The sequence below is a fragment of the Chionomys nivalis genome, chromosome 3, assembly GCF_950005125.1.
Source record: "Chionomys nivalis chromosome 3, mChiNiv1.1, whole genome shotgun sequence".
Lineage (NCBI taxonomy): Eukaryota > Metazoa > Chordata > Mammalia > Rodentia > Cricetidae > Chionomys > Chionomys nivalis.
Window position 1 is genome coordinate 47,436,370 of NC_080088.1, and position 18,720 is coordinate 47,455,089.

The following is an 18,720-nucleotide window of genomic DNA, read 5'->3' on the forward strand; positions in this document are numbered from 1 at the left end:
TCCTTCGATTTTATTGAAGAGAACTATGCTATACGGTGAAACGCACCATCATCAGTATCCTTAGTGATCCCCAAATCCTACTTTCCCTTTGAGGCAATCCAACTGATCCTCTGACTCCAACTGTTGTTTTTATCTGTGGTTACAAAGTCTGGCAACTGCCTTTTTCTAGACCTCACCACCCTTAGTAAGGCAGAGAGTCTAGGTGAGTGGATTTCCACAGTGTCTGGGTGTTTCCTGTGTGTGCATAAGACTCTGATGACCAATAATATCCAGATAGGCTACAAAGCCTAGCACCCATTCATTCATCCTGTTCCACCACTCTTGACCTTTAAGATTAAATGAAGCAGGGTTAGTATCAACCCCTGATAATCAAGGGGGGGGGATAAAAAGTATATAAGTCAAATGTGCAAAACAAGTCATCAGAGAATGTGGTGGAAAGGGAAGTGATTCCCTGTCAAAAGATAAACAGATAAAGAAAACGTGGTATATAAACCGGAAGGAATTTTAATAACCATTAAGAAAAACAAAATTTGTAGAAAAATGGGTGCAACCAGAAATCATGCTGAGCAAAATGAGACAGACTCAGAAAGACAACCAATTTTTTTCTCTCAGATGCAGAAGCTAAATTTAAACTTTATGTGTATGTGTGTATGCACAGCTGCCATAATCATGGATAATACCATAGATGGCAGAATAAATTTAAGTAGTGGGTGTATTAGTGGAGAGGCCCTGGCAAATCAAATTTATATTTTTCTAATTTTGGAAACTGAAATATTTTACCTTTAACTTTTGAAGGAGATGGTACATTTTACACCATTTATATAAGAAGTTATACATAGATGGTTCTTGAATCTATGCCTGATCCTTTCACCCTGTTACTCCATGTCCTCTGCAAGCCACCATATGTACAATTCCTTCTTTACTCACTGTGCTTCTTTATGCAATTACAGATAAGTACAACCATCTCCTTTCTATTGGTTATATATAAATATACATTGGATATATATATATATAACACATTAGATAGATATAGATATATACATGCATATATATATATGGAGAGAAAGTGAGAGAGCATCACTAAGTTGCCCAGGGTAGCCTGGAACTCACTCTCTAGTCCAGATTGGCCCTGCACTTGCATCCTCCTGCCTAAGCCTCCGAGATTACAGATGGGCATCATCAGTCTGTCAAGAAAGGATATTGAAAACAGAAGCTGGAGCATAGTGTATGGAGGAAGTTTTAATAGATATATTAGTTGAGATACACTGGGTCCACAATTTTAATGGTCTTAAATGCTATGGTAAGGATTCAGGTTTTCTTCTGTGAGCTAGCTTTCCATCCTTTGAGTTCATTACATTTAGGTAGGTAACCTGTTTCTCGGCCTTATTATGAGGGATTCTGATTTGATTGGTCTGGATCCAAAGATTGTAATGGTAAGCTTTCAGGAACCATGATGGAGTAGGCAATGTATTCCACATATTTAAAAAACAGCTAGCAAGGAGAGGAAGTGCTGAAGCCACAGTAGAAGGGGAAATGGTCCTGGCATTATGACTTTATAGATGCCAAGTGCAGCCCCTGTCTCCAAGGAAGTAATGATGGTATAAATAGGAGAGATCATTGTCTGTGGACATAGATTCAGTCACCTTGAATGACATGCTCTAATGCCGAAGAGGTTATGTGAACTCTTATAATGACAGAACAAAAGAAAACTCCTAAATCAATGTGTTTATCAAATACACTGGTGATGAGATATTGTTAGTAGTTACAACAGATCAGGACACTCTCTTAGACAGATTACAGGTGTGTGTGTGTGTGTGTGTGTGTGTGTGTGTGTGTTCTAATGTGTGCCATTATGTGTAGCAATCAGAGGTTGATGTCAGATTTCTTCTCTACTCTTCACTCCCTTTGCTTTTCTTCTTTTTAAGACAGGGTCTCACTGTGTAGCCCTGGCTGGCCTTGAACTCTGTTCATAGACCAGGCTGGTCTCAAACTTACAGAAATCTGCCTACCTTTGTCTCCAGAGTGCTTGGATTAAAGGTATGCACCTCCATGCCTGACCTCCCCACCTCATTTTTGAGACAGGCTCCCTCACTGAACCTTGCTTGCCGATTGCTTAGACTGGTAGCTAGTACCGCCTTATGCTCAGCTTTCTATGTGTGGTCTAGAGGTCCAAACCCAAGCCCTTCTGCTTGCGTGGCAAGCTCTGTGCCAGATGAGTCATCGTCTCAGCGCCAGATGTTATCTTTTTAACGTCCTTAGCTTCAAGATTGGTGGAAGCCGGAGATCTGCTGAGTAACACATTCCAGGGGTTTTACTAATGGTCAGAAAGATGCCGGGTCAAACAAATTGGGGAGTAAGTGGATATGAAGGAAACTAAAGCTAGCCTGAGATAGTTCTCTCTCTTCATCTGAGACATTCCATCTCTTCACAACTACATCATTCTAGTCAGTCATTGGTCAGTCATCAATCAGCCGGAGTCTGCACACTCTGAGCACAGAAAATGTCAGTTCACGACTTGAACTTAGGGGAAGGTGAGAGGAAAAAAAACCGTAGATGCCACAGGGAGGAGGCAATCATAGGTGGGGGTTTTGACTGTAATGCCAAGCATACAATTGCTTAATAGCTTATAATTGAAAGTTTTTTTTTTTAAGCTCCACTGTACTGACTACAGTCACTCAAAATACATGAAGAAACTTACTGTATCGGGCCACTGGCTTTGGGAATTGGGATTTTATTTACTTATTTGTTTGTTTATTTATTTATTTTGGAGACAGGGTTTCTCTCTAGCTTTAGAGTCTGTCCTGGAACTAGCTCTTGTAGACCAGGCTGGCCTCAAACTCACAGAGATCCGCCTGCCTCTGCCTCCCGAGTGACGGGATTAAAGGCGTGCGCCACCACCGCCCGGCTTGGAATTCTTAAAGGACGAAGAACCAGACAAATACTCCACTTCTAGGCTAATGGTAATAGTGAGAAACAGTGTTCACCTCCTCTAGCTGGCCCTTCCCTGGATAATCCTAGTCCAAACGTCACAAAATGGATGTGGATATTTGAGCCATTTTCACTGGACGAAGAGAATGCTTTACAGGACTCCCTTAAAGGGGGTCCTACTTGTAGGCCTTACAGCACTTCCCAAGGACTAGACAGAGCGGGTACACTTACGAAGCTGCACTTTCTAGGTTGCTTTCCCGTCTGAAGAGCAACATTAACCCAGCTCTGATTGGCACAGGATGAGGAGGATAGCAGAGACTTGTAGCTAGAGCAGGCAGCAGCAGGCAGGAGGTGGCCTGGTATGCACCTTCCTCAGAATTTGGCCTGGAGCGCGCCCCGCCCTCCACCCTCCTTCAATCCAGCGGGTTGATCAGGGCCCTCATTGTTTTCCTTGGGCAGATTTTTCTCCTCAGGCAAAACACGTAGATATTTCAGTAGCCTGAGAGTGCAAAATGTTTAATTTCTAATGTTTGGCTGGATTATTTCTGCAAACATTTTACTGGAGAGGAGAAACCGGATTGTGAAATCAGCTTCTCGCCAGTTAGAACAAAGTTTGCCTGAGATTTTGAACCGGAGCCCTGGTGGCCGACAGTCATGAGGTGTTTGTGTGGCACCGAGAGGGTTGCCTGGAAATAAGTCGTGTCCTTAAGTCCTGTCCTCATTTCACTTCTAGTTATCAGTGTGGACTTGAGTAAATTGGTCCTCTTTTCTTTCTCTGAGTCTGTTACAGACTGTGATCCAGAGACAGAGAGCCTTGATTCTCCGTGTTTTGAATGTAAGGATGTTAATAGAAAGTCGGTTCCTTTCCTCCATTCCTATGAGGGATGCAAGGATGGACAAAGGGTGAATTTGAGTTTGCTTGTCGTTTGTTTGCTTTTAGAAACAGGGTTTCTCTGTGTCCTGTCCTGTCTGTGGCTATCCTGGAACTCACTGTGTAGACAGACTGGCCCAGAACTCACAGAGATCCGCCTGCCTCTGCCTCCCTAAATACCAGGATTAAAGGCGCCGCCACCACTGCCCAGCTCAAAGGGTGGATTTTGAGCTCTAAGGTAGTTGACTCGCAGGGCCGTCAGTTTGGGGGTGAGGGAGTGCCTTTTATACCTACTCGCTTTGCCCAACCTCACACCCTCCTTTGCACTTGAGCTGTGCCCTGGCAGGGGTGTGACAGGGTGAAAGTTGGCTGTGTTTTAAGCAGAACAACTTTTAGGGAGGAGAATCCAGCTACAGATATGGAAAACTCTGCTCTGAAAGCAGGTGGAACTGGACAGCATCCATTACCATTCCTTAGATTTGTCCTCAACAATGTAATGGAGCCAAGACTCACAAACCTCAGCAGCATATGTTGTAAAACCTCCTCTTGGTGACAATGTTCAACTATAGGGTTCAGCTGGTCTAGGTTGGTTAGGTTTGTGTATGTGCCTGTACACAGCTACATGTCAACTGGGTGAGTCTGCTGACCTCCTCTGGAATGCTTTTATCATCGGGGCAAAGGATGAAGGGCAAAGGTTTGGCTCAAATGGTACCAGGCTGAGTGGCTTGATTAAGCTTGGCAGGCTAGTGTGAACATGTCCTTGTGTCTCTGGTAGAGGCAAGAAGCATAAAATACATCTTCCTTCTTGTCAGCTATATTAACAATCTACTGGTACACATGAGTTCAGAATCTCAAGGTAAGGACAGTTCAAGTCTTTCACCATAAAGGATGGAGGGGTTGCAGTTTGGGCAAGGATAGAGATAGGTGTAGGAAGGGTAAAGAATTGGGATCATTAAAAAAAAAAAAAAAAAAAAAAAAAACTGTTGCATTCTCCACCTTTCTTTCTTTGCAGTGACTGACTTGTTTTGTGACTTTACCTGTTAGGTATTAATGTTCTCATTTTGGTTCTACTTAAAGTTTAGACTCTCAAACTCTACCCAAGTTACTGATCCCTGAACCTAGCACCAGCACAGGAACGATGCAGAACTAGCGTTAAATATTTTATTAGATAAATAAAACCAAAATGAACATATGTACAAGACCAGACAACTGAGATGACTCAGAATGTATAGTTACTTGTCACTTAAAAGTCTGGTGACCCGAGTTTAATCCCCTTGGCCCATGGAGAGGTGGAAATATAGAAGAGATCGCACAAACTTGTCCTCTGCCTTCCCAATGTGAACCAAGGTATAAACATCCACTCACACACATACATAAAATAATAATAATAGCAACAATAATAATAGCAACAACACAACTTTTTAAAAGAGTTCAACGCTATCTTCATCTATAGAAGAAATTCAAAACAAGGCTCGGCTGCTTGAGATCCTGTTAAGAAAACAAGCAAAACAAAATAGCAGCAAACATCCTCAAAATTATAATTCCTAGGAGAAGATAAAGCCTGTTTGTAAAGAGTTAGAATATTAACTGCAAAGGACAATTTTATTTTTCATAATCTTATTAACATATTAATTATGCACAATAATAGTTATGTGTATGTGTGTCCCAATTAGTTTCACTAGTGCTGCTTAGAGAAAAATGGGTGAGAGTTTGCTTATAGAAACATGGGGACCTTCACAATGTGTACACTGAAGAAAATGGTCTCTCCTTCTACCTCAACCTTTAACTAGAAGAAAGTTTGATAAAGCAGTAGAGCTCTATCATCCTTTCAGTCAGTGACTAGTCATAGATGGCACCATCTTGCATAGGCAATGATGCTGGCATTTTCTTTTGCCTTAATTTTTTTTTTACCAAGCATAATATCATACTACACATTTAATTCTGCAACTTACTTTCTATGCTGAAGAAGATATACTAAAAACAAAACTACTATATCAACGTAACAATTTTAATTAGTATATATTTTGCCAACAACAACAAACAGTATAACTGAAAACATAGATATGTGACCTACGTAATATGTCTGTTCATACCTTTTTTTCATACAGTGGTTGATCCTCATACAGCTCCTTAGATCCCGTGTCTATGGATCACTTCAGTGAAGTACTGTTTCAACTTTAGAATTGAAAACAGATTTCTTTCTGCTTGTACTTTGTTTTGGAGAAATCAAGCTACTAGTTTATATTTTTTCAAGTAGCCTAATCAAATGAATCAGAGTAACAATTTAACTGTAATTGTCCTCTTACCAGGAAGGTACTGTTCATTATGTCCACAATGATAACCGAGACTCCTTGTGCTAATATTTGTGTTGTCATATAATCACTAACTTTATTTTCCCAGGTTTATTCCTAATATGAGGGATTATTTTGAAGATACAATTTTAGGCAGAGTTGAGGGAAACGCTAATCTGTTTTGAAGAGGAAGTAAATATAGATGCCTTTTAATTTACCATGGGGTTGTATACTGATAAACCCGTTGTGACATGGGATATTACGATACAGACACACATTTAGGGTGGGCCTGCAAAATGGCACAGCAGATTGAGACTCATGTATGAATACTCCATGGCCTAAATTGAATTCCTTGTTCCTACAGGTGGTCAGAGAAAACTGACTCTTGTGGGAACCAACTCCAGAGAATTTTCTTCCACACCCATGCTGTGGCATGCACTCATGGCACCTGCACACACACATACACTTAAAAATAAGAAATGCACGTAGCCTTATGATTTTCTAAGCTGTGATGCACAGCCTAGAAATGCTACATTGGGCTACAGATATCGTTGTTACCCATGATCAAATGAACTCTGCAGCCTTGACATCATGAAAGGATATTAGGGAAAGATCCCAGTTCAAAGCACAGCTTTCCTGGGCATCATTCTCACTCTCTATCACAAAGTTGGACAAGCTTTTTAAGTCAAACCACAAGTTAGTGAGAGTCTGCAAAGTTGTCCTGTCCTTAGAAATGTTTAGATACTTTCCAAATATATAACTTGCATATTGAGCCACAGATACCTTGGGTCTTGTGTTCTGGCTGGTTTTATGTCATCTTGACACACACAGGCTAGAGTCATACTGGAAGAGTGAACCTCAATTGAGAAGATGCCCCCAACTGATTGCCTATGGGCAACCCTGTGATAGAGTTTTGTGATTGATGATTGGTGATGTGGGTGGCACGACTGTGGTCTTGTAGTGCCATCTTGTAGTGCTGGTGGTTCTCGGTGCTATAAGAAAGCAGGCAGAGCAAGCCAGGAAGAGCAAGCTAGTGAGCAAAGCATCCTTCCATGGCTTCTGCATCAGTTCCTGGTTGAGTTCCTGCCCTGACTTCTCTCAGGACTGCGCTGTGAAACTGTAAGCTGAAATCAACCCTTTACTCCCCAAGTTGCTTTTGGTCACAGTGCTTTATCTCAGCAATAAAATCCCTAACTAAGTAACACCCTGAATTTCATGTTTCCCATTTACTCAAGAACAATTCTAGCCGGGCGGTGGTGGTGGCACACACCTTTAAGCCCAGCATTCGGCAGGCAGAGGCAGGCGGATCTCTGTGAGTTCGAGGCCAGCCTGGTCTACAGAACTAGTGCCAGGACAGGCTCCAAAACTACATAGAGAAACCCTGTCTCAAAAAAAAAAATCTCAAGAACAAATCTGAATTATAATGTTTTTTTTTTTTTTTTTTTTTTTTTAACTGAAAACTTGCATGAGGCTTAGTCTTCCAAAACTCTTAAAGGCGAAACTTGTATAGTGAAGACTTTAACTTCTGGAGTCAAAAGGAACCTGGGACTAGTTTTGAGCATAAACTCTTTATTTTTCTCTATGGTGTGTATTTACTGAACTCCAAAGTAATTATGTGCTAAAAGAGGAACAGACACAGGCTTCAGACTCAGAATTATCTATAGTGGAAGTGAACTTTAACAAACATGTCTGGTCTAGTTTCCTGGCAATTTAGGTGAAGACTCATATCCTGGCAGGATGGACAGTTCTCAAGGGCTGCTAGACAGTCTTAAGGCTAACACTTCCGATTCACATGGCTAGAGGGGGCCAAGATGGTTTTGCCATCATTAGTGGAGTGGGTTTTAATACTATTTTCCATACTCCTTATTATACTTATCAATTCACTATAGAACTGTTTTCATTTAATTTACTATAGTATTGTTCACACATATTGAGAGTAAAGTATGTATATAACTAGGGAGTATTAGCTAGCTTGGGCTGGATGAAAGTTACGCCTCTCCACTCAGTCTCTTCTCAATGTTTCCTCTTTTGCCATACTCATTTTTATTCACATTTCATTTGCCTTAAGATAATGAGAAACCTATGCGTGTAGTGGATGATGAGGACTTGGGAGACCAACATCTCATTGGCGAGCTGAGGAAAGAGTACGGAATGACCTACAATGACTTCTTCATGGTGCTGACAGATGTGGACCTGAGAGTCAAGGTACAGGTTCTTGCTGTGGGTGATGTGGCGAAACTATGGTGCCCTCTGGTCAATGGATTCACTAGAAGTATAATTCAGCACATACTATGCCATAGCAGGTTGGGTTCTGAAATGACCCTAGTATTTGAGTTGTCTTATGATTCTGCATTCAGAAACGATGTATCCAGGAATGACTGGGTTGAGCTGCGCTTTAGGCAGCCCAGCCGCATGACTCAGACTGAATCAATCCTCTGGCCACACAAACGCTGTGAATTTGTCAGTTGTTAGTTAAATGACTGTGGTGCTCCAAGCCCTGGGAATAAAAGAGAATGAGGAATTCCTTCCTTCATGAAACCTGCACTTATCCCAGGACCCATTTTGGAAAGTCCTCATTTAAGATAAGAAAGACTGCAAGGATTTATCATCGACTTTCTTCCCGGAGGGACAAATTTCTAACCTATCAAAAACTGGGTTACGCAGTCATAATAATACAAAATATGAAGCTTTAATTGGCACTTTCCTTTCACCAAGCACCTTGCTCAAAACTATGTAATTCTTGTTGTAAAGATGTAAAATGAATACCAGTATCTTTCTTGTTTGACAGAGAGAAAAAGTATAACCCCTGAATAGATAAGTGACTTGTTCAAGTCGATCCAACTAGACTTAGATTTCATTCCCACAGTGGCTAGCTACAGATCTCATTGCCTTCATCATTCTGGGATGCTGACACTATAGTAAGATATCTGGGGAGAGGTGCCGTCTGCAACATCATAACAGTTGACTTTTCCTGCAATATTTTTGTGGTTTGGGGGAGAGATCTCTCCATTAATGTGCTGTGTACAAGTGTTACCTTATCTCCAACAGGAGAAGTTGGACCAGATTATCCCTAAAATGAAACCCCACTGGGGCAAAGTTGTGAGCCACACTCAGATGGTCCCTCATATTGGTTCTGCTCAGCAGGGCCCATTTCCACATTAGGTGACTTTTAAAAGTCTGGGTAGCTGGGATTCAAGGAAATGAATTTCGATGCCTTTAAGTTGGATTCCAACCTGTTTTCCAGAACAGGTGAGCAAAGAGGACCTGATGTTAAATGACTCAATAAAACAGGATTTGATGGGAAAGTCAAGTTAAAAATTCTACCATTTTATTCCATGTAGTTCTCTATGTTAGTATACTGTTCTTCACTTCTCTGATTGTGTCATAAACAGGAACCAGATTAGTCCTAGGCATGTGGGTGTGAATGTAGGGTTTATATGGTAAGGAAGATATAAATTGTTTTTAGTAAAAGAAGGCAAGAATAATTCTTTATAAACATATCAATCACTTCCTGAAGTACTAATTTCAAGCAATTGGAAGAGGGTACTCTTACAAAAGAACATCTATAAACCATCAAACCCTCTAGACTTCAAATCAAAAGATTTCCCTAGACCTCACTGGAATTACATGTACCCTGTGCTTTCTTAAACAGCAATACTATGAAGTTCCAATAGCAATGAAGTCTGTGTTCGATCTGATCGATACTTTCCAGTCCCGAATCAAAGACATGGAGAAGCAGAAGAAGGAGGGCATAACCTGCAAGGAGGACAAGAAACAGTCCCTGGAGAATTTCCTATCCAGGTACACGATCTTTGCGTTCCCAGGACAGGCTAGTGCAATTTTGCCTGGAGTGAGGCCAGAACCAAAGAAACACAGCGCTTCGCATGTGCTTCTGGGAGGGTGTTTGTCTGTTTCTAAGCACCCTGTCTGCGGGGGTTTAGTCGTGTGTGTGTGTCTGAAAATGGTTCGGGTTTCAAGATTCCAACAATGAAGGTTGATTTGGTGATACTGGATGGGTGTCTTCAGTTCCTTTTTTTTTTGGTACAAAGCATAGAATTCGGAACTTCCGCAGGGATTGCTTCACGCAGATAGTGAATCAAAGAAACCGTGTTCATGACATTCTGTTTTACATGAGTGTACTTTCATTTCTAAATGGGATTTTGTACACTGTTTGAGTTCCACTTCCTTACAACAAAACAAAAAGAGCCTTACTAAAACCCTAAAAGTAGGAATCCCTTTGACCGAGCTTCAGGATTCTCTGGGGAGTATTGTGTACTCAAAGCCCTTTGATAGCATACCCCAGAAAAGAGAGTTAAAAAAAAAATGCCTTTCCCAATGTTGGGGGTGAAAATTTCACAGGGACTTTGAGCCTCTAAGAGAGACAAAATTGAAAAATACACCCACAACAGAAAAAAAATCACAGAGACTTCAATACAAGTTCCACCCCCAACTGTATACACTTCACGGTTGAGGGCCTCCAGAAATGAAGCGTTTGCTGGAGGCTCCGTGTTAAATGATTGTCACATGGACTGAATCTTTACACACTGTCTCATGTCAGTCAGGGTGTCAAGAATTCAGGGATTAATAAGTGACTAACTTGACTTCCTGCAGGCTCAGGGGACTCAGGGCTCTTAGAGCACAGCATCTCATCTAAAGGAGGTCCGATTTATTGTTCGTACGGGCATTCAGTCTGCAACACAATCATGATGCTTCTCAACTAAATTGCCTTAAAAATCGTTTCCACTCTAAAATGAAAATAATGCTAGCAGGTGCCCTTCCTCCATCCGGAATTGCTGTATACTCATTATATTGGTACCAAGAGCTTTCCCTGCTATACAGTCAGATATAAAATGTTGCTCATAGGTTCTTGTCCTTGAATATTTAAAAGCCATCCCCCCACAATTGTGTTCACTTAGACTTCAACTTGCGCTGTACTTCCTAATCATTCAATTTCACAACCTCATTTGTTGTTGCAAGTTTGTCATTAGGTCAAATTCTTTTAAAGTTTGCAAGAACATGTATGTATGTATGTATGTATGCATGTATGTATGTATACATGCATGCATGTGTACATATACACCTACAGGTCTTGTACATGGTTTCATAGTTTTTGTAAGTCTGTATTACAATTCCTCTGCCATGTCCAGAAAAGACTTTCCTTGAAGTTAATCACCTTCTCTGAACTTAAAATCTCCCTGACCCCCTTTCATGGTAGACACCAAATCCTACTATCCCACTAACTAGCTGAAGAGAGACTGACACTTGATGGCTGCTGAGAGTTGGTGTTTTTTAATGGTGACCCTTGGTGGGTCCACCACACTCCAGGGCAGGGGCCTGCTCCTAAGAGCAGCTAGACAATGCAAGTCCCACTTAATAGCTTTTTTTTTTTTTTTTTTTTTTTTTTGGTTTTTTAAGACAGGATTACTCTGTGGCTTTGGAGCCTGTCTTGGAACTAGCTCTTGTAGACCAGACTGCTGGTCTTGAAATCACAGAAATCTGCCTACCTGTGCCTCCCGAGTGCTGGTATTAAAGGCGTGCACTACCACCACCCGGCTAACACTTAATAGCTTTTTAAAAGAAGAAAAAAACGGGAAGCTGAGTGGTTAGGAAGGTAAATCTGGGAGTGTTGGAGGGTAGAAGTTATGATCAAAATATACTATATGAAATATTTAAAGAATTATCTTAAAAATTTAAACAGAGTAGTGTATCACTCAGAGGCAGGAAGAAAATAACCCCATGTTGGAATTCTGCCTTTATCTTTTTCTCACTCATCGATGGTGAGATATTGGGCTGATTTTTTTAACCACCTCAGGATTCAGTTTTCTAATGTGCAGGATGATAATAAGTGTTCTTGTTCTTAAGATCATTGTGAAAGGGCAATTGGATATTAAAGGTAACAAAGGCCCAGGACTTAGCACAGAGAAAGTAACCAACAAATGGTTATTTACTATAACCTATAACTGTTATTTATTAATGGCTATTACTGTATTCCAGTATGTTGTTCAGGCCCTATACCACTCTGTGTTGGTGAGAGAAACTTAGAATTGAAATCCAGGCAGAGAGGAAAAAGGAAAAAAGAAAAATCCCCTGGAGGAAAAAAAATCCAATGACTAAGTCAATCCCTAAATGGGAATTTTCCTTAAATTTGCTGACTTGGTGAGACAGCACAGCCTGGTTTCAACTGATCAGACCCTGAAGGCAGTCTGGTCTTTAGCACTGTATTTTACACTATAATTACCTATCCCCGAGACAGAAGCCCCAAAGAGGGGCCAAATGCACACTGATTTGGTATGCCAGGGAAAAGAAAGCAAACACAAGCAGACTTCGTAGGGTTTCAGTGACTCAGAAACTGAAGCGATAGAAGAACAATTTGCCTCAAATGGGGACCAAAGCAAGGTCACAAGTCTTGTCATATACGGGCCTTGGATGCTATTTCCTTTAGTGTCTTGAGCTTGGGTCTTGAAACTCCCGTATTGTAAGTCCAGTCACTCCTTATGGGAAGCACTGTTGTGTCTGAGACAGGGCGTCTCATCCCTGTCCCATCAAAACCTCATTCAGTGGCACAGGTAAACAAGTTGAAACAGACTTCACTAAAATAACTCAATGGCTCCATGTAGGCCAGAGAGGCTGGCCTGGTTAGATCCTGGCTGGGGGCCAGTTCTGGTCTGGCACTTCTCCTAAGGAAGCAGGGAAATCCAGAGACCAACCGAGCTTGTGACCCAGAAGCCGCCACTGTTCCCTTTCCCAGGAACCTCTGGACTGTCTCATATGCTCCTTTCCCTCAGTCTGTGCCAAAACATTCATCTCCTTATCCTCAGTGGAGACTTGTTTTTCTTTCCCTTTGGAGAAAAACAAGCAGAGGAAGCAAATGTAATGTCACAGCAAGCCATTCCAGGCGAGTCTTGGGAGATAGGCGTCCATTCAGAGCTTGTATTGCATTCGACTATTATTGTCACCCATGCCAAACCACTGTTCTCTCCAAGAGGCCATTTTCTTGAGCTCTCGTGTTCACTCTGAAGCGAGATAGGGCATAGGGAGAGAAACCATGCGCTCAGGGCTTGTTAATCACTGCTACTTGCCTGCCCCTGGGGCAGAAAGCAACACCCCCATTCCATTTTTGAGACAACTCCATTCAGTTTTTCCTTTGAAGCATACTGTATGTGTTTCATACCACATTGGGGACCTGAGAGCATGACTATAGCATCAGCATCCTTAAGCCTATATTTGGGTACCACTTTAGGTTTACTAGTTGTGCAGATCACCCACTTCTTTATGCCTCTCTCATCATTCATAAACTGGGGAAAATAAAGCCGGCTTTCTTGAGCTCTAGTGAGGAACACTTACTGTGTCATGAAAGTGAGCTTTAAAATGACACCCTGACACAAGAATCAAATCGTTGTCGTGTGGTATGGTGATGGCTGATGCCTAGGGTATGTTAATAACAGGTTTTGAAACAGGGAGCTGAAAACGAAGACACGATTTCCTAGATCCATCATATGGATAGCATACTGATGGTTTTGGAATTCAATTTTGTAACATCCCTCTGAAGGAGACACTGATATTTTCAATTCCAGAAATAAGGGGAAAGTGAGACTTAGTGACATGCTTGAAGACATCCAAAAAGTAGTGATGACAAACTTGAATTCAAGCTTCCACATATAAGACAAAAGCTCTATTAGTGCACCATGGCAGTCGTACTAGCAGTAGAAGCTGGATTTGCCAAAATTCCCATGACTTTCCACTTCATGGGGCAGTTGAAGTGACTTCTATTAATGATAATAAGATAAAGATCAGAATTTACATTTGCCTCTAGAATAACAACTAATGAAAAGTGCACAGGCTTTTATTCTTCTGAAACCTCTTTAACTCTTAGTGACTTTTCATTTTCCTTCTTGCTGCCACAGTCATCCACGCCAAATTTAGCGGTCTTTTTCTAGCCTATTCTTGTTTGCGTTCTCATTCCCCAATGCACACTGAACTCCACGGGGAACTCTGCTGGGGCTTCAATTCTGTAGTCTTGATTTGGCTGCCTCCCTTACAATTTTGACTAGTCTTTGCTGTAACTGAGAGCTTCACTTTACCCAAAGTGACCTCATCATGCATGGTGACCAGGACCCAACATATCCTGTGGGAATACTAAAGGATGAGTATGTGGCAATGCAGTTTATTGGTTTTCAGAACCTGTGGGGGAGTTCTAAGGGCCGGGGATTTTTATTCTGGGAATGGAAAAACCCAACAGCTGACGTTGCTCTTTCTTACACTGGCCTCTGTTGTATGAAGCAGTCACAGTAGCCTTGGGCATCTTTTCCAGGTTCCGATGGAGGAGGCGGTTGTTGGTGATCTCTGCCCCTAATGATGAAGACTGGGCCTATTCACAGCAGCTCTCTGCCCTCAGTGGCCAAGCATGCAATTTTGGTGAGTGGGAGGCACCTCATTTCTGCTTTCCCATACCGCTTTCTTTCTGGATGGTTCTAAAATGAAACATAGGGCCTTGGCTCATTCAAATGCACCCCAATCCAAATGTAGATTCCTAGGGACACATTCTATTTATTGAATATGAAGTTGCTTTTCAATTACTGTTTTAGTCAACTATACGTCCCCTCACCTTCTTCTTTCATATGCTACACTGACAGGCTGGGAAGTATCCACTGTTTTCTTACAAATAGTTTTTGATTTCTTCTTACACACATCTCAAGATGATGAGATACAGGCACCATCGTTTATCTGATACTTGGGTACTGGCTGCTAACATTGGATGCTTCTCCATAAACTGATCTTGTTCTGGGAATTAATGAAACAGAACCTTATGTTTTTAGAGACAGAATGTCACTTTGGAACTCCAGCTCCTCCTGACTTACCCTCCTGTGTGCTGGAATTACGGGTGTGTGTCACTGTACCTGGTTCTGAACCTTATTAAGTCAAGTCAAAAAAGGAAAATAAAAAGTGTTTCTCTTTTCCTTGTTGCAAGTCCCTCAATGTTTTGAAAAATAGCACAGCACCTTACTTACTAAACATTAGGCTAACGGAAAGCAGAAAGCACTAGTATCGTTTTTAATGTGACTGCAGAAACATGTGCTCAGTCCAGAGAACTCATTACTAGGTTCAGTGTGAAATGGGATGACGGTGAAGGCAGTGGTGTCCATGTCCCAGCTGACCCCATGAGCTATGCAGCTGCGGAGAGCGCACCTTGAATCCATAGATTTATGGAGGACTGGTTTCTGGTCATTGCAAAATTCATTACAACGTTACAAATGAAGACCGTTTTTGATTCTTCCAATAGGAAGTAGCTCTAAAATTGTACTTGATTCTTGAAAGAATGGTCTTCAAAAGTTTTGTGAAGCATTATCTAGACCCAGCTCTGTGATATGGCTCAGTGTCTCTAAATTACAAGCACTTTTCAAGGGTAAGATGAGAAATGACTCAAAGGGAGGCAGAAAGCAAGCTCCAAATGGCAAGACCATTTAAGAACTTCTCACTCACCCTCCATTTATCAAGGCTAACAGTTTACAGCTTTCAACTTAGAGTCTTGGGTGTGTCAATATTCTGAATTGTATTTACACTTTGGAGTCATCAATGGTGCTAATTATGAAAGATATTAGAGCAACCAAGGATTCATCCTCATCACAGTAAAAATGTAAATCGAAACAATTCCACCTTGGTGGCATATATCGATAATCTCAGTACCGGGAGACTCAGCCCACGGGTTTGTGAGTTCCAGGCCAGCCTGGGCTGTGGAGTGCCACCTGTGTCAAAAAACAATGATGACAAATAAAGCCATAGCTGGCTGCCTTTTCAAAGATGCCTTTGCAAGTGCTAAGAGGTGGTGTTTCATTTTTTATTCTAGCACAGAAAGCCTGTGCCATGGGAGTGTAAGCCAAGCCTTTTGTTACAGGCAGGAAATGTGAACAAAGCATGCTTTCCAAGAGTCACTAAACTTGCGTTCTTCCCTTCTGGAAATATGACACACTGGGGGTCGGAAATAGAACGCTTCACCTTTCTGGGAAAAGATAAAGGTGGAAAACCAAACAAAACAGTGGTTTGCCTTGATTCTAGCTCCTCCTTTCTAGGAGCCCTCCCACATAGAAAAGCTTTCAATTTTCTCCCCTGGGCAACATTACTCCACCAATCTTATCAGTAGCACCAAGCTATTACCCTGTCCTGATGTTTTTTTTCTGAATCCTTCACATGCTTTTCATCTTCAAAAGAATTCCAACCAGCTCTCAAGGTGTGACCTTCCCTCTTCTACCGAAACCTTAGCTGAAGATGAGGGTTAAGATGTGCTTGCCTGTAGCTCCCCTGGGGACCCTCTGCTGGAGGAAGAACCTGCCAGTCTAGGGAAACACCTGTGCTGACTCACCTGACTTGTGTGGTTTTTCTCTCTGAGGAGAAGTTATCCGTAATGTGTGTGAGAACATCAGGGTTAAGTTGTTTTTTCAGAATAACCCATCACTGTGCTTAGCTCCTGTTAGGTAGTTTACTATTTTGCTACCAACAGCTTCGTATTTTGGTATTTTACAGTGAGAGTCATTTTAAGAGCAAATTCTTGGGTTTCTGTCCTACCCCTGACACAGAAAGCCCCTTGATTCTTGCTAATCTTAAAATCTGTAACCGGTCTTTTCAGTTTTAAGAGTGTTTCCTATTTTTTGGAAACATGGAAAACAGATTGTTTTACTTGGCATTTTATGTTCTGTATTCTTTTCCAACTTAAATTGACTTGAAAAATCATCAGATGTCAGATTTTTGGAATTAAAAGATGTTTTCAGGGCTTCTCCTCTAATATTTTGACTTTTTTCTCCTGTGTCAGGTCTTCGTCACATAACCATTTTGAAGCTTTTGGGAGTTGGAGAGGAGGTTGGAGGCGTCTTAGAACTGTTCCCAATTAATGGTAATCTTTTATTATTTTAAAATATTATGAATTAGTATTAAGTTTAATTAAATTACATTAAGCTATATGTGAGGAGAAAGTATACCTCAGAGAACGATGTGTGTGTATAAACATGCTTGTGTGCCCATGATGTGTCTGGGGCAGGGGCTGCACTAAGAACTAATCTTGGTTTTGATATAAAATTATTCAAACTAACAGTAAGAAAATATCCATTTTCATTAGCAAAAGCATGCTTTTTATCGATAACAAGCTTAAAGGATTTTGAAGTATTTTATGTTCTATCATTTAATTCCCTGATTGTTTTATAAGGTTGTATCAACTTAATTTCCTTTCAAGAGATAAGGAAATGCAATAAAGGGCTCAGAGAAACTAAAGAAAATGACTACAGACTGAAGGCTGCAGAAGGCAACTCTTTCCTCCTATTGGAATAAGTGCCAGTATGTGAAAGAGTTGGCAGAGTGCCAGAGCAGACCCCCCAGAAAGCTTCTGTTCCCCCTCTCTTTTTTCTTTTCACACATACTACTCATTTAAATCCAATCATTGGTTTTCAATATAATTGGTAATTTTCACCCTCGATGTCAAAATAAGCTTTCTATTGTTCCTTGAAAAGAAGCAAGCTAATTGGAAACATGCCTAGAAACAGAAACATCATTGTTTGTCAGTGACAGATTGTAAAGATGTTGGTATTGCAGGATTAAAATAAGGCCTGGGTTCTGTATTTCACAACATTCTCCAAAGAGATGCCACGTGCCCCATAGTTTGACATTAACAACCTTGCACAACATAGCGTATAATTTCTAGCAGACAACTGGATTTTGAGCTAAAGAGAACAAGTTTGCGGGTCTTCTCTTATAGTGATTTTCTCTTGCATTGTTATATCTATGAACTCTTGACTCTTTAATCCACTAACAACCATTCCAATGCTCTTCCAGGGAGCTCCACTGTTGAGCGGGAAGATGTACCAGCCCACTTGGTGAAAGACATTCGCAACTATTTCCAAGTGAGCCCAGAGTACTTCTCCATGCTTCTAGTTGGAAAAGATGGGAATGTTAAATCTTGGTATCCTTCTCCTATGTGGTCGATGGTCATCGTGTATGACTTAATTGATTCCATGCAACTTCGGAGACAGGAAATGGCCATTCAGCAGTCACTGGGAATGCGCTGCCCAGAAGATGAGTATGCGGGATATGGTTACCATAGCTACCACCAAGGTTACCAGGATGCCTACCAGGATGACTACCGTCATCATGAAAGTTACCACCACGGATATCCTTACTGAACCCTATTCCCATCAAGTTTCCCCTTCATCTGCTAACGCTGTGTGTGGCGAGCTACACAAGGGAAGTCCTCCCTACTCTCCATCCCCTGCTCTTTTCTTTCAGTGTTCTTCCCAGATTAAAGGAATTGTAAACGTTCCCCTACTCATGAGTTGTTATTGAAACATTTAAAAGAATTCTCTAACTTGAGAACAGGATACCTGGTGCTAAATAATTGTACTGAAAAAAATAGATAGTATCTCTCTTTTCTTATAATAGTTATAATTTGATATGCAAATTTTAATAAAGTGTTTGTATATTTTCCATCATTTTATATTAATTTGTAAGTGAAAACTATGTTAAAGAAAATAAAGATTACAGTACAGATGTTTTCAGAAAACATCTGGATAGACACAGAAGACAACAGATGCCTTTTTCTTCTTTTGTAGTTCTGACTGATCTAGAACTCACTGTGTAAATTGGGCTGGC

General features: G+C 41.1%; 1 protein-coding gene across 2 annotated transcripts in view; it reads left to right on the forward strand.

The window, feature by feature from the left end:
• Ccdc80 (coiled-coil domain containing 80) overlaps positions 1-18,390 on the forward strand; it is a 33,565-nt gene extending 15,175 nt beyond the window's left edge. For both annotated transcript variants that reach the window (XM_057765659.1, XM_057765658.1), the window contains 5 exons: positions 8,159-8,295; positions 9,743-9,891; positions 14,402-14,505; positions 16,895-16,975; positions 17,908-18,390. In XM_057765659.1, coding sequence (XP_057621642.1) covers positions 8,159-8,295; positions 9,743-9,891; positions 14,402-14,505; positions 16,895-16,975; positions 17,908-18,254 — 818 coding nt within the window. In that variant the 3' untranslated portion in view covers positions 18,255-18,390. The remainder of the gene's footprint in view (positions 1-8,158; positions 8,296-9,742; positions 9,892-14,401; positions 14,506-16,894; positions 16,976-17,907) is intronic.
• Positions 18,391-18,720: the final 330 nt, after the last annotated feature.